The sequence below is a fragment of the Malaclemys terrapin genome, chromosome 2 (genome assembly GCF_027887155.1).
Source record: "Malaclemys terrapin pileata isolate rMalTer1 chromosome 2, rMalTer1.hap1, whole genome shotgun sequence".
NCBI classification, from domain to species: Eukaryota; Metazoa; Chordata; order Testudines; family Emydidae; genus Malaclemys; species Malaclemys terrapin.
The window spans coordinates 29,565,526-29,580,396 of record NC_071506.1 but is presented as its reverse complement, the minus strand read 5'-3'; the positions used below and the strand labels follow the sequence as shown (position 1 = coordinate 29,580,396).

The following is a 14,871-nucleotide window of genomic DNA, read 5'->3' as shown; positions in this document are numbered from 1 at the left end:
GTGCATGGTAAGAGGGAGGAGGGAGGTGGATATCCCTGGGCGGTATAGGGTTTGGGGTGCTACTGTGACTGCAAGTGGTGAGAGTAGGATGTTAAGAAAGAGGAGCGCCTGGGCTTCATGCTGGGCCTACAGGACCTCCCTGCACACACACATACACACACCCTGTGTCAGAGACTTCTGCCTCCCTTTCAATTGTTAGCACAAAAATGTGCCTGATTGGGGCGTTTAACTGCAATGACATTCCCAAAAGCAGCCAGCTGCCACTATATGTGTGAGGAAAGGTAGGAGAGAAAACATCTGCCTGGAGAAGGAGGGTGAGAGGTGCAGAGATGACAGGCCTGTATGATTGGCACCCTTAGAGAGAGACAGACCACAAAGGCTCTGCTAAGGACAGCCCAGATGTGCATGGCAATCCCAAACCCACTAGGGGAAACTGAGAGAGGTTTAAGGTGCACTATGCGTATAATATATGCACATATGTTCAAACTGGCAAAGTATTAAATAAAGTTTACTGGAAGTTGATAGAGAGTTTCAGATCACATTCAAAGGGTTACTGCTAATTAATTTTCACTGGGTCAGCATTTCACTTTGATAATTAACACAAAATATTATCAGCATAGAATTATAATTAATATGAAGGTAGCACAAGCTAAAATGTTGCCAGATCTCTCCTCTCACTGCCAAATAATGACTGCAATCAGGAATATATTAAAAGCTGAAATTAAACTGACAGATTTGAACAGTATGAATAAATTATCTTCCCTAATAAATTCCTTGGACTATTTTTCTGGAAAACTCTAATTAGGTGTAGGGAGCACATACAGGCTCCACCAAGGAATGGGAAAATGTATGGGGAGGTGGTGGAAAATGCTCCATAGAGACAGCCACTGCTGTTCTCTGCTAATTTACACTGGTAGATTGACAGGCACTCCTTGCTCAAATGCTGATGAGCTCCATTGGCATCTGGCAACTGATTCCCTGAGGGACAAGACAGTGCTTGAAATGGGCCAGTATAATAATTAATTCAATTGTGGCAATTTTGCCCAGCTGAACCTGCTCCTTAGGTTCTTCTCTAACTCCTTAGATAGTATGTAGGGTAACCCCAGCAGAGAGCTAGTGAGATGCATCAGCTCCGGGAGGGGAAAATGTGTACTAAAATCATGTGGTGTGGAGAGACAACGGACAGAGAGAAATGGAGATCTGGGAAAATAAAGAAAGTTATGGGGACAGATGAGGGGAAAATCTTCATGAGATGGAATGAGAAAATGTAGTGCAGGAGAAGAGGGAAGGAAGATAAAACACTGTGGGAAAAACAAAAAACTGAGTCACCTGGGAAAAAAGATAGTACCAAAAGAAAGTGAAGGAGCTGAGAATAACCAGAAACATGGGTAGAACAAAGCAATTTGTGCGGAACTGAATATGGGATAAATGAGAACATGGGGGGCTTGAAAAAGGAAGGCCTAGATGCTAGGGTGCTAGACTTGGCCTCAGGAGACTGAGATTCAAAATCAGTTCAGACAGTTGAGAAAGTCATTTAACACCCCCAGTGACTCAGTATTATCCCCATCTGTAAAATGGGGATAATACTTTACCTCACAAGGGGTTGTGTATGATCCATTAATAATGTGAGGTGCTCAGATAGTATAGTGATGGGGGCCATATAGGTATCTAGATAGATAAAAATGAATTTAAAAAAAAGAAATGGGGGACTTGCAAAATCTTGTTTATATATGAATGAGGGAAGATCAGGTCAACTGAGGCCGGGAAAAGGCTGAATTTTACAAGCTTCTTGTGACAATGCATGGAGAGAAGGTGTCTTTGTAATTACAAACTAGGCATGCAATTGTGTGCCCATTTCTGCATGTGCAACTGTATTCCTATTTTTTTTATTAAATCAGGCCAGGCCAGTTTTGCTATTAATTTTTAAAGAAAAAATAAAACACTTGAAATTCATCCCCTTTGACATATGTTGTCTGTGCTTCTTCCTCGGTACTGGGGAAGGGAAACAGGGCTGATCCTCCACAATATTTTCAGGGGCCTTTTTTTAATGGAGGTAGAAGTACTCAGTGGGAAGGTCAGACAGTGGACACAAGGCAGCCTCCATTAGCAGGTGATGGAGTCTCATCTCGCTATCCTTCTTAGTCCAGGGCTTGAAATCTCAATAGATTTGACAACAGTCCCTGATGTAACCCTCACAAAGGCACTTGGAATGAGGGTCACTTATCAGCACAGACTTCTTGCAGCTAGTGCAAGGCTTAAACTTTGGAGATCAAGGCATGTCCCAGTACTGGGAGCTGGCACCCAGAACAAGTGAGAACTGACAATCTAAGCACACAAAGTAAAATAACAAATAAAACTTACTTTGCAGGTCTAACTAACCATTGATGAGAATACCCTGAAAGGGAGAACTTGCAAAGCAAGCCAACACACTCCAACAACTGATCACGGGTGGTAAGAAGGAACTGAGTAGGGTCGGGGTCAGCTCTGTCCTTTATATTAACACACAGCAGCATGAGGCAGCAAAGAGCACATACGTCACCCTGAAGGCTTCCATTAAGGGAAAAACCTCTGACCCTGGGGCACTGGGTGTGCACACTCCCAAAGGGGAATGGATATCACTCAAAGAAGAATTGTAATATAAGTCAATATTCCATTATAACTGCTAGGGTATTTTTGGTAGTATTTTATTGTAAAAAGTGTAAATATTTGGCACATAATTATGAGGATCAGAAGTGAAAATAAGAAATTTAAATGAGCTTTTATGATGCGGTACCTGAAAGTAGCAGTTCCATATTGCTGTTAGTGAGTGTGGCATTTACTCTGCCCGATGTTGCATTGAAACTGGTCACTGTCAAAGTCATGGGCTGTTTCTTGCCTTTATAATTGTAAGATCCTTTCCATATATAATTTTGGGCAAATACATCATCAGGAACTATAGAGATATGAAATACATATTAATGTGGATTGCAATATTTAGAGTATACAAAGTCACAGATCTCCAACCAAATATGTGACAAAATATGAACATTTTAGTCTCTCTTCCCTCTGATTTTATATATCACTTGAGCCACTGGCTATGATTATTAGTCTAAATCCTCTCACAGAAGGCACTAAAACTGGCATAATCACAGATAAAGTAAACATGCATGTGGATGATATACAGTAATGATGATACATAAGAACCCGTCCACATGTAAACATCCACTTGACCTAATAATGGACACATGTTGTAATACAAAATTAACTGCACAAAGTATAAATTTAATGGCTGTACCTAAAAGACCAAATTTCACTCAGTACCAAGGTTTTCCATTCCAGCATACAAAGAGATCATATAGCTAGTATTAAATGTGTGTGCACGAATCTCATTCTTTAAATATTAAAAATCATTTGACACATATTCAAATGATACTGTACCCTGGTAAAAATGTCTCTTTTTATCAGGTCACATTGAAATTACAAAGATGGATATAGGAACCAAACTCTTACTCTTAATGGGAAATTTACTTACGAAGATTTGTCTTATCACTAAATGCGTAAACAAAACCAATGTAAGTTTTATCAAGAGCAAAACATAAGTCACATCCTATGCACAAAATACTGAAGAGATCCTGGAGGAAAGAGGGAATGAATCTCTCTGATTTATATCTATACTAATGAGCCTTTCATATGCACCCAACTGTAAAATGGCTCACTTTCAATAAAGATATTTACATACCAACATAACACTCAAACACAGAAAATGATTTAGCAGCTTCATTTGGTTCTCTGCAGACATTCCCATAAAGATTACCATGGTAGAGATATCCTTTATTCATTATAACCTGGGATACTTTATGATGGCTCAAGACACTCACCAACTCAGATATATCAGATTCAATATTCAGCCCCAGATTGGTCAAAGTGATCTCAAAGAGCCTTAGAAAGGAGGCCAGCATCATTATCTCCACTTTACATATGGGAAAAGGGAGGCACAGACAGGTACAGTGACTTGCCAAGGTCACCGAGCAGGCCAGTGGCAGAGCTGGGAAGAGAACCTGGGTCTCTTTATTCCCAGTGCAGTGCTCTGTCCAGCAGGAAACACTGTTTCACACTTCAGGATATTTAATACACATAAGAAGCTATACAAGGAAAAATAAGCAACGTTCCATTTGAGTTAAGTACCCCCTGATACTGGAGACAGAAGATAAATGGGAAGCTGAATTACATATCTAATGGTCAGAAGGTAGGGAAGAAATTTGGCAGAATATCAGAGAGTCATTCAACATAAATAGAATTTACAGGAAACCAAAGACTCTACATAAATCTGTAGCTAACATCATGAATACTGGAGTCGCCACTAACCAGCAGCAAGTATGCCCCATGTAATTTTTCTTGCCACAAAACACAAAAATATTGGAACTATATGCAAAGGTCTTTTCACAGTACTGACTACAAAGATCTGCCTTCTGCAAATACACACTCACATATATATGCTGGAATTAGGAGATGAATTAAATTCTCTAGCAATATCAAAGAATGGATGTTGATGTCTCTAACAGAAGCCAAGCATGTTATGTCCTTATTTATCAAATGGAAACATAACACCAAAAGGTGTTAATGGTACCAGCAAGCATGCTTTTGATATCTAGACTATCACAGACACCGTTAAAGTTGGTTAGGGAGACTAAATATCCTGATTTTATGGGGCAGTCCTGATTTTTAGATCTTTTTCTTATATAGGCTCCTATTACCCCTCATTCCCATCCCGATTTCTTACACTTGCTGTCTGGTCACCCTAAAGCTGATAGGCATGCAAATGGAAAAAAGCAATTAAGATCCTTTATGGAGTAAGATAGGTGAAACAACAGAAGCCACTGGCCAAGGCACTGGGCTTCATGGGAAGGTCTGAGCAATAACTAACTCAGAGAGAATAAGAGGAGTTTCCCTGGATGCTGATTGTGAATGCAGGGGCTTTGGAACTGACTGATTGCAGCAGTGTTTGTCTGTGTAGATGTCAAAGGCAGAAAGAAACGAGAACGCCAGAAAATCAGTTGTGTATTGGAAGAGACAGAGATCCTTGGAGTACAGGACTGGCTGGAAAGGCAAGATTTGAATTGTGAGCAAGGAAACTCCCCATTGGTACTTGGTCTTACTGTGTTTAGGGAAACAGGACTTTGTGTACATGCTTTGTAAAATTAACAGGACTGCACCAAAGAAATAACAGACACATTCAATTATTTTCTTCTTCTACTGGAAACAACCTGGAAACTTTGGTGAAACCTATTGGGCGAAGGGGCAACACATCTCTAATGTATTCACAATGCTTTAAAAAATTGCTAAGTGTACCTGGAATACAGAAAATAAATGTACATACATAATAAAAAGGGAAAAATGCATTAAGGAATTAATTGTGCATCTCTTAATCACATTGATAGGCACTTAGTCATGCAAGTAGTCCTACTTAAATCACTAAGCCGTAAGTGTTGCACAATTGAAGTCATGTGGATTCACCATATGCAATGGTGATAACACTGTATAGGGTTGTGAAAGAGAATGTTTTTTATAATCTTACTACAAAAAGCAGTATTATATATAGTTGTAAATAACATATATACTGATCTTGTGATCCTGAATTGGACATTTCCTGGGATGGGAGTGGGGGGTAGAGGGAAAATCAGGGGAGTTGGAGTGTAAAAGAAAAAATATATATAAAGGCAAAAAACAGAATAGATACATACATGATTACATTCCTTTCTCCTGATGCTGGGATAACAACAGAGGTATTAATTCAGAGCTATGTGCCCACAGGAGGGAATAAAAATACTTTTTCCTCCTAGATGGATTACCTGGATCTTGGATCTGGCAATAGAGAATAAGTGGGCCAACTCTTGTCCACTTACTCCCTCTCTAGAGCAAGTGGGCAAAGAGGGGCAAACAATGAGTAGAGCTCTACCCCATAACTTACTAACCCAAGTAGCTGAGCCGGGGATGAGGGGCGTGAGGAAGAAAAGACAGTACATTTAAAACTGATATAGCCCAGCTGCAAATTATTTTCCCCAGGCCCCCAGAAACCAGGGGGAAGCAGAGAAGAGCTGTGTCTCAGAGGTACCCCTCTGAATTACAGAGGCTCCTGTGGCTTCTCTTAGGATAGTGAATGTGCCACCCATTGCTCAGGGCTATGCTTAAAATTGTAATATAGACCTTAAGAAGCTTGTTCGTTGTATTATAATTCTCATTTATCTTTGTACTTTCCTTGGAAACAAAGCAATCAAATAAAATTAAAGACAAGTTGAACATATTTGATCATCCAATTAAATATATACAGCTATATAATTTAAATATAACCCCACCCTCCAACCATTCAGATACAATTAAACAGACTTACTTAATTCTTATTCCATTGCCTTAAAGTTTGCTTAAGCATTTGCCTACCATATAACCTGAGATTTTTAATAAGGACATTAACACTCAGAAAATCTAGTCAGATTACAATGCATTCATTGCAGTGCATGAATTTTGTCTCCTTTCCCTTGTACAAGTAGTAATTGTATTTTTCACAAGTGAAATTCTAGTAGGGCTTATCCCCCATAACAAATTGTCACCCAACTATTGGTTAATTTGTGAGCATCAGGAGAAGCAGAATGTGATACACAATATTGCAGCTGTTCCTGCCAACCTTCTTCCTAAAAGTATCCATTCATGGTGGTGGATTTTTTTCCTCAAATGACTTAGTATGTAAACAAAATACTATAAGTAGAAATTATAAACCGTAAATAATTTTTATTTTAATATATGAAAAGACCCTGAGAGATATGGCAAGACTTCTGCCACATGGCTGACATCCCTTGTAGGAATGCTCAAAGATGTCAAAGCTTAGACCAGAGCTTCAGATAAATGACAAATGTACATAACATGTGAAACTGAAAAGTACTGATAATGCTGTTGGACTTGAAACTGTATATTTAAATACTAAATCTTACATTAACATCGAGATTACAAATTAAGGCTCCAACCCTGCCGTGAGATGTGCTAGTGTGGACTCCTATGCCAGTGAGCAAACAATGCAACTCTAAATGTGCTCAGGGGTCCATGCTAGCAGATGCTGACTCAAGATCTGGGTCTAAAATAATCAAAAATAAAGAAATACAAAAGTTAAGGTTCTAATAATGGAGCCAACATTTACATTTTGGTGCCTAAAGAGAAAGATATAAATCTGTATTTAGGTATCTCAGTACTCATTTCAGAGTGCTGATTCAGGTGTTCATATACCTGCTTTTTTAGGTATAAAAAAGGTTTCCTGGATTGGACCTTTATGCAGGTACACAGATTTAGACATAAATCCTTTACTCAGAAGAGTAGTTACACTGAAGTGAATAAATGTTTACAGGATCAGGGACTTGGATTCTAAAAATAAAGCACCAAGGTTTAATTTGAAAAGTGGGCCCAAATATTAATAACTTGAGTATTTTCACATAACAACTTGTTTGTAGGATGAGGCTAATAGAGCAAACTACTGTAATTTGGAGAACTTCAGGTATTATGCTCATGAATGTGGGTATGTTTAAAGTCCATATTGCAGTATATATTTTACAATAAAGGGGAAAATGTGAGGAATGTTTGACTCCAACCATCCAAGTATTCCAGATCAACCACAGTTTGACTGTATCTACATTATCAAATCCCAATCCATGTTAGTTAAATTTCAGCCAGTACTGGCTGAGGTTGTTTGCACACCAGGTACACCAGCTCATATATTCCCACCAAGTCAGCCCCAGGACTGCTTTAGCAAGCAGAAAGTAGGAGCTTTTTTTGTTTTGTTTTATTTTTGTCAAACACCACCTTCTAAGCAAACCAGCACCAGTTGGTTCATTCCTATCTCCTGTCAACTCCTTCATGAAGCTAATCCTGAAGAATTGCTCAGCTCTTCATTAGAGTCCAGTAAAGTAAACTACATTCTGGACAAAATAGTACATTTTCCCAAAAGAAACTTCAGATAAAGAAGAGCTTTGTTAAGCTTTAAAATGTCTTTATGTCCTTTGTACTCTACACCTCTCTAACAAAGGTCCTTAGGTCTTACTATACTTATCAGCCTTACATAATACTGAAAAAATATGGACATGCACATATGGATATGTGTGATATAGAAGAACAAATTTATTATTTTAACATAATTGCCTTTATCATTGCCAAAGTCTGCAAACAGAATACAAATATGTATTTCAGTACAGAGTGAGACATCAGGACAGAGGGGCTCGTTACACTGAAAGAGAAGTCACATATGTTTTGTTCGTTTGTTTTGAATGTAAAAAACAAATAACATTTTAATAAGGTAAAATACAAAAGCAGGCAATGAACAGTTCTAGGGCTACTTAAATTTCTGTATTAGATTTGTACTGATTTATTTCAAATACAGAGACACAAATGAAACAAAATACTTTGAAGTTTACATTACTGATTCTGTGGATGAGCTAGTGTACACCAACCAGTCCGACTGCTGAAGTCAGTGGGACTTTGCAGATGCACAGAGGTTGGAGTTAGCTAATCCTAAATCAGACTCAGTGCTTAAGATTCATAGAATTTAAGGCCAAAATGAACCATTAGATCACCTAGTCTCACCTCCTGTATATTCCAGGACATTACATTTCACCAAATTACCCCTGCATTGAGCCCAGAATTTGTGTTTGGCTAAAGCATGTTCCAGAAAGGCATGCAGCTTTTATTTGAAGACGTCAAAAATGGGGAATCCACCACTTCCCACGGGATAGTTTGTTCCAATGGTTAATCACCCTCACTTGTTAAAGAATTCTGACACTTCTAATTTGAATTTATGTGGTTTCAGTTTCCAGTAATTGGTTCTCATTATGCCTTTTTCGGCTTGATTAAAGAGCCCTTTAGTACCTGGTATTTTCAACTTGTGAAGGTACAGATACACTGCAATAAAGTCACCTCTCTAGCTTCTTTTTGATAAGCTAAACAGATAGGAACTTCCTCTCTTTCAGAAAAATAGACTCCAAATGTCCATGAACTAAACCCACATGCTAAAAGTTCATGAGTAAAATACAAAAGAGGATGGTTAAGAGCAACCAAATTATATTCAAAATTTAGAGAAGTAAGTAGCAAGATATCACCACAGACTTTTGAAAACACATGGTTTCATAACTGCACTTACCAACTACTTTGATGTCTGTGCACTATTGAGAGATTAGAGTATGGTTACTGAAGAGCTTTGTTTAGCATAAATCAATTTAAGGATCAATATTTACCTGCCAAGAGTTAGATTCAGCCACAGTCCTTTGCCTGTGAAATCATTTATGCCAGTACCAAATGAGTCTGAAACAGTGCTATTTGTTTGGTATCATTTTCAACCACTACACTGAGGTATGAGGTACCAGGCAATGGAGTATTGGGCCTGTGGAATAAAGTCAAGTACTCACCACTTAGTTTAGGACTCGGTGTTCCCAAAGCTGGTCTAGGGTCTTTCACCAATATTTTTGATCCAGCTGTTAGAAAGAACAACAAAAAGATGAACAACAAGTAACCATCTGAAGACATTCAGTGGGACATGTGTTCTTAAATCACTTAGGCTTTTAAACTTCTATTAATTCCTTAGCACACAGTACCACCTTAAAGGGGCTGGGATGTACATTTATATCACCAAAGAGGAAAAAAAACCCACATATATATCAGAGAAAGTTCAGAGATCTTCAGTAGACAAACAGGATGTATTTGCATAATACAATTTAAAATTCAATATAGGGACTAATCAGATTCCTTGAATTAGTCAAATGGAATTATCTCCTTCCAACTTGAACCTGATTCATGCTAACTGTCTTTTACGTGATGGCACTGCCCAAAAGTTCTGGTTTTCTGGAATGAAGCGTTGAATCCAAAAATCTTGTATTGGAAACAGACCTTCTGTACAATGGACACATGGATCTTTATTACTGAGATTCCTTTTATATCTTTGATCTCCCTTAGACAGATGAAAAGGACTCAATTCTTTGTTCCCTTTAAGTCAATGATTCAGTCATTTTTGAAAAAAAACTATTTTCATTTCCATCAGGAGGAACAAGAGAACATAGTGCTTTTCTTCTAACTACTTCTCCCGGTGGGAGGAACATGGCTTTTCATCTTTCTCTCTGTAATAGGTAAAATCAGAAAGGTCCCTCAGGGTATGCTATATTTCATTCTAATAAAAGTTAATAATTTTGAAGACATTGCTCCTTTTTCTCATTTTCCTGTAATACTGAACAGCGAGAAGTGAGAAGCTTAGTTTTAACTACTTTTTGACCCATTAATTTGTTTTACAATTGCCAAGATTTGGAAAAAAAAGATCAACCAAATGTTCCAGGTGAAAGCAAAGAAGCAGGAAGATAAACTGTCAATGTTTCATCTCCTGCCTTTTAAAGGATATTGAAGTTGTTAGTAGACCTCTCTAACACCCTCTGACGAGGAGTGGCTTATTGCTTAGGGGCACAGATTCTGGTTTGCTGTGCAAATGGGGGTGCCGTTCTGATTTTTTAAGTTCAGGTACTCCACCCCCATTATCTTATTTTGTATAAAGCGTAGATAATAGGAGCTGGGAGGACACAAAATCCTATCCCCCCAAACTGGAGAGAGGGCATGGCTGCTAGAAAGACTATGGCCTTTAATATCACCTGCATTCCTTTCTGCCACCTTATGCAGAGCTGTGGCTCAGTGGATCCACAGAATGTGTATCCCCAAGGACCATGCCCCTGCCAATACTAGAGACAACCATGCACTCCCACAGAGAAAGATGGCATTGAGCTTGTCTCTGTAGTGAACCCTAATTCTAACCCTAACCCAGCCCCAGCAGGAAGTAAAATTCTAACCCTAACCCAGCCTCAGCAGGAAGTAAAAACAACTACTGTTGTTTATTTTGAAAACAGCAGAAGAAATTTCTTGGAACAATTTCCGATTACCCTGAAGGGTCCTTAATTACAAAGGAAAGTATCAACACATTTCAAATATGGGTAGAGGTATTCAGTTCAAACAGGCAGTACCCTGAAGTAAAACAATAGAAACTCTGGAAAAGAAGAACACACCAAGGTTACAAGGAGGTTTCTTTCACACAAAGATAATATTTGTTTAACGCCACACTTTTTATCTGGAATACCTTGATAATATTTTCTATTAAGCTGTGTAACAGAGCTCAGTGAAAATTGGAATTTCCATCCTTTGGGAAACTGTGATATTTCAACAGATCAGGACAAAAAGTTGAAATATCAAAAAACGTTCATGGAACAAAAAGTTCAGAATTTTTTAATTGTAACATGGCAAAATATTTCATTTTGGAATTTTTGATCAAAACAAAACATTTAAATAGTCCCAATTTGAAATGTTTAATTTCAATGTGTGGTACTGACCCAAATCATTTAGTTTTGAGTTTGTTCAAAATTAAACTACTTTTCCCTGTGATGGCATATTGTCTCGTGGGAACTGCAATTTGGGTATCTAATGCCACCATTCTCTCCTATGGTCAGGCTCCCTGACCAGACTACATCTTCCATGATGTGTCCATAGCCATGTCACTTTCATGATGTGCTACACTGCTTGATTGGAGGGAAGACTCCACCTGAACAACACAAAAGGGATGTAATCTGGCTGCAACTGGCCAGCCCATGGAGCTGGTTCCTACGTTAATCCCCCTTGGTATAAGGAAGCAAGACTGGATGGACAGATTTCACTATCGTACAGAATTTCTTTATTATGCTTTGTAAATATCAAAGAATTAAAGGGTTAGGTCTTCAGCTTCAACTGTTCTTCATGCTGTTCACTTAAATTCTGAATTTAAATGCAGGCTAAATTTTCATGTTCATTTCTCAACATGCCATCTTTTTCTTCTTATATGGAAAGCACATGTTCCCAAACATTGTCCTGTACAGTAAGTTTTATAACCCCAGAAAACCCAACATCAGCTCTGCATATCAGTGAGTTCTGCAGTTTTGGAAGGCACATACTTATGGTAATGTCGACTGAAGTGAGAGTGGATCCTCTAGGCTTGCATGTCTGGAGTTCTAATTGATATAACATGTACACAAGACTATTGTACAACCCATATGCCTTGTATATGGATATAGGGTACAATTTTCAAAACAGTCCAAGTGACTCAGGAGTCTGAATCCCATTTTCAAAAAGGACTTAGGGACTTAAGTCTTAATGAAAATCACTAGGATGTTTGTGCTAAGTCAAGTGGATCTTTTGAATATTTTACCCACAAATATATAATGCTATTATATGAAATACAGAAAAAGACAAAGTAATATACAGATTTTAAAGACATGTATTTATATGATATATTGTTACTAAATAGCAAGTAAGGGAAAATTTAAAGTTTAATATTTGAAAGTCAGAGGGAGGGGTGGGGGAGCAGAAGGGGTTACCTTCACAAACTGGAATTTTTCCAGTCCATGTGCCATCAGATCTACAGACTCTGTGTTCTGATCCTCCTGCTAGGAAGAAGCCTGACTGACAGGTATAAATCAATGTATAGCCAAGTGAAGGAAGATCCATTCCAGCCACATTAGCGTGAACTGGAGTCTCTGGTTGTTTACAGCTGTGTGCTACAAAGAAAATGTACATTACTTTTTAGATGAAATAGTAAAAATATTTCAGAAAAAAACAACCTCAAACATTTTGACAGGTAGTTAATTAAACAAAATGTATTAGCAACAATTACTTATACGTATATGTTCTTTCTCATCTGAGAGCTCACTAAGCACTTCAGTTTTATAAACTCTGGGCCCAATCCTGTAAGCAGATCTATGAGGCAAACCTTTAATTCTGTGGGACACCCCACAGAGTTTGAGAGTCCACCTTTGCAGATTTTCTGGAAGGCCCAAACACCTTATATATGTATTGATTGCCTTACAGAGCAGTAAGAGGCAACCACCCACTGTATGAATTGCAATAATTGCTTAATACCAAGCAGCAACTAAATAAGAGTTTAGACCAGGAAATGAAGAAAAATGGTTACTAACCTGTTCTGAAATAATTGTTCTTTGAAATATATTGCACATGTCCATTCCACTTCAGCTGTTTGCATGCCCTAGCCTCTGAGATTTTCCCTCAGTGGTACCAATCAGGGTAGCACATTCACCCACTGCTCCATAGTGTTACTGTGCAATGGTATGAAAGGCAGAGCCGTTCACACACCCCCTCTGCTTCTTTTTACTAGACAGATTCTGATATAGAGGGGTAAGAGGGTGGATTGTGAAATGGACATGTACAACACATCTCACAGAACAGCAGTTACAAAACAGGTTAGTAACCATTTTTAATACTTTGAGTGATTGCATGTCATTCCTTTTCAGGAAACTTACAAACAGTTCAATCTGGAGATGGTAGAAGAGTCTGAATAATGACTGAAGGACTACCTGTCCTCCAGACTGTTGAGAGGTGGCATAATGAAAAGTAAAAGTATGTACTGAACACCAAGTTACAGCTCTATAAATATACAGAATAGGCTCTTGAGCTAGACAGGCTGCAGACGCTGTGTGTGATCTTGCTGAATGCACCCTGTTTGGTGGAGTTACATAGACTGGGAGACACTTCATCATGTCTGCAATTTCTGTTAACAGTTGGGAGGGAGACTGAAACAGTTTAATCCTATCCAAGTTAAAGTCTAATGCTCTCCTAGCATCCAGTGCATGGAGTCTCTCCTCATCCTTATGAGCATGAGGCTTAGAGAAGAAAGTTGGTAAGTATATTGCCTGATTGATTTGGAAGTGAGAAATCACTGGTGAGAAATTTGGATGAAGACAGAGATATATCTTTTCCATGTAGTGGGGCAGATACCAGGTCTCTCAATTCTCCTACCCTCTTTGCAGAGGTAATTACTACCAAAAAAGCTAACTTAATTGACAGATGAAGTAACAAACCGGTAGCCAGTGGTTCAAAGGGTGGACCCGTTAGTGTTGCTAACACCATAAGAACATAAGAACGGCCATACTGGGTCAGACTAAAGGTCCATCCAGCCAAGTATCCTGTCTACCGACAGTGGCCAATGCCAGGTGCCCCAGAGGGAGTGAACCTAACAGGTAATGATCAAGTGATCTCTCTCCTGCCATCCATCTCCACCCTCTGACAAACAGAGGCTAGAGACACCATTCCTTACCCATCCAGGTTTAAGTACCAAGGAACAATGGAACCAAGGAACATCTACTTGGGGAGATAACCAGTCCAGAGCCTTCAAAAAATGGAATGAGTGACATGGGACTGGAGAAAAGGAAACAGTTACCAGTCCGAGGGTGGAAAGCAGAGATAGCTGCTAAGTGCACCCTGTTGGAAACTTCAGGTATAGCATGTGTTGTATTGGATCTTGGAGTGGAGAATTACCTTTTTGTTGATACCAGAGAGAGAATCTTTTACACTTCAAGTGGAAGTGTACCTAGTAAAAAGTTTTCTGCTGTTGGAGAGGGCATTTTGCACATCCCTTGAATAGATCTCCTACTGAGGTGTTAACCATGAAGCATCCAGACTATCAGGTGAAGGATCTCTGGGTAGAGATGAATGAGGTAACCGTGATTCTGAGAGATTGGATCCAGGTTTGGTGATAGTGTCAATGAAGCCCTGGTAGAGAGGGTCAGTAGCATGGAAAACCAATGCTGGTAAGGTCACGCCAGTGCAAGGAGTATTATGTGAGCATGGTCATATTTAATTTTTAACAACACCCTAGGTAGGAGTGGAAGCAGAAGGTACAAATACATTAGATTGTCTTTCCAGGACAACAGAAAAGCATCCATCAGAGACCCTCAACTGTGACTTGCCCATGAACAAAACTGATGACACTCCCTGTTTGGTCAGGTTGCCGATAGGTTTATCTGGGGAACACTCCAGACTTGGAAAATGTGTCTGATGGAGAGATCA

The 14,871-nt window shown here is 38.9% G+C and overlaps 1 protein-coding gene across 4 annotated transcripts in view; it reads right to left on the bottom strand.

Moving 5' to 3' along the window:
• The window catches only part of CSMD3 (CUB and Sushi multiple domains 3), a 1,152,075-nt gene that overhangs the window by 15,033 nt on the left and 1,122,171 nt on the right, over positions 1-14,871 (bottom strand). For all 4 annotated transcript variants that reach the window (XM_054020295.1, XM_054020294.1, XM_054020296.1 and 1 more), the window contains 3 exons: positions 12,387-12,566; positions 9,417-9,482; positions 2,774-2,932 (listed from right to left, as the gene is read on the bottom strand). In XM_054020295.1, the coding sequence (XP_053876270.1) occupies positions 2,774-2,932; positions 9,417-9,482; positions 12,387-12,566 (405 nt within the window). The remainder of the gene's footprint in view (positions 1-2,773; positions 2,933-9,416; positions 9,483-12,386; positions 12,567-14,871) is intronic.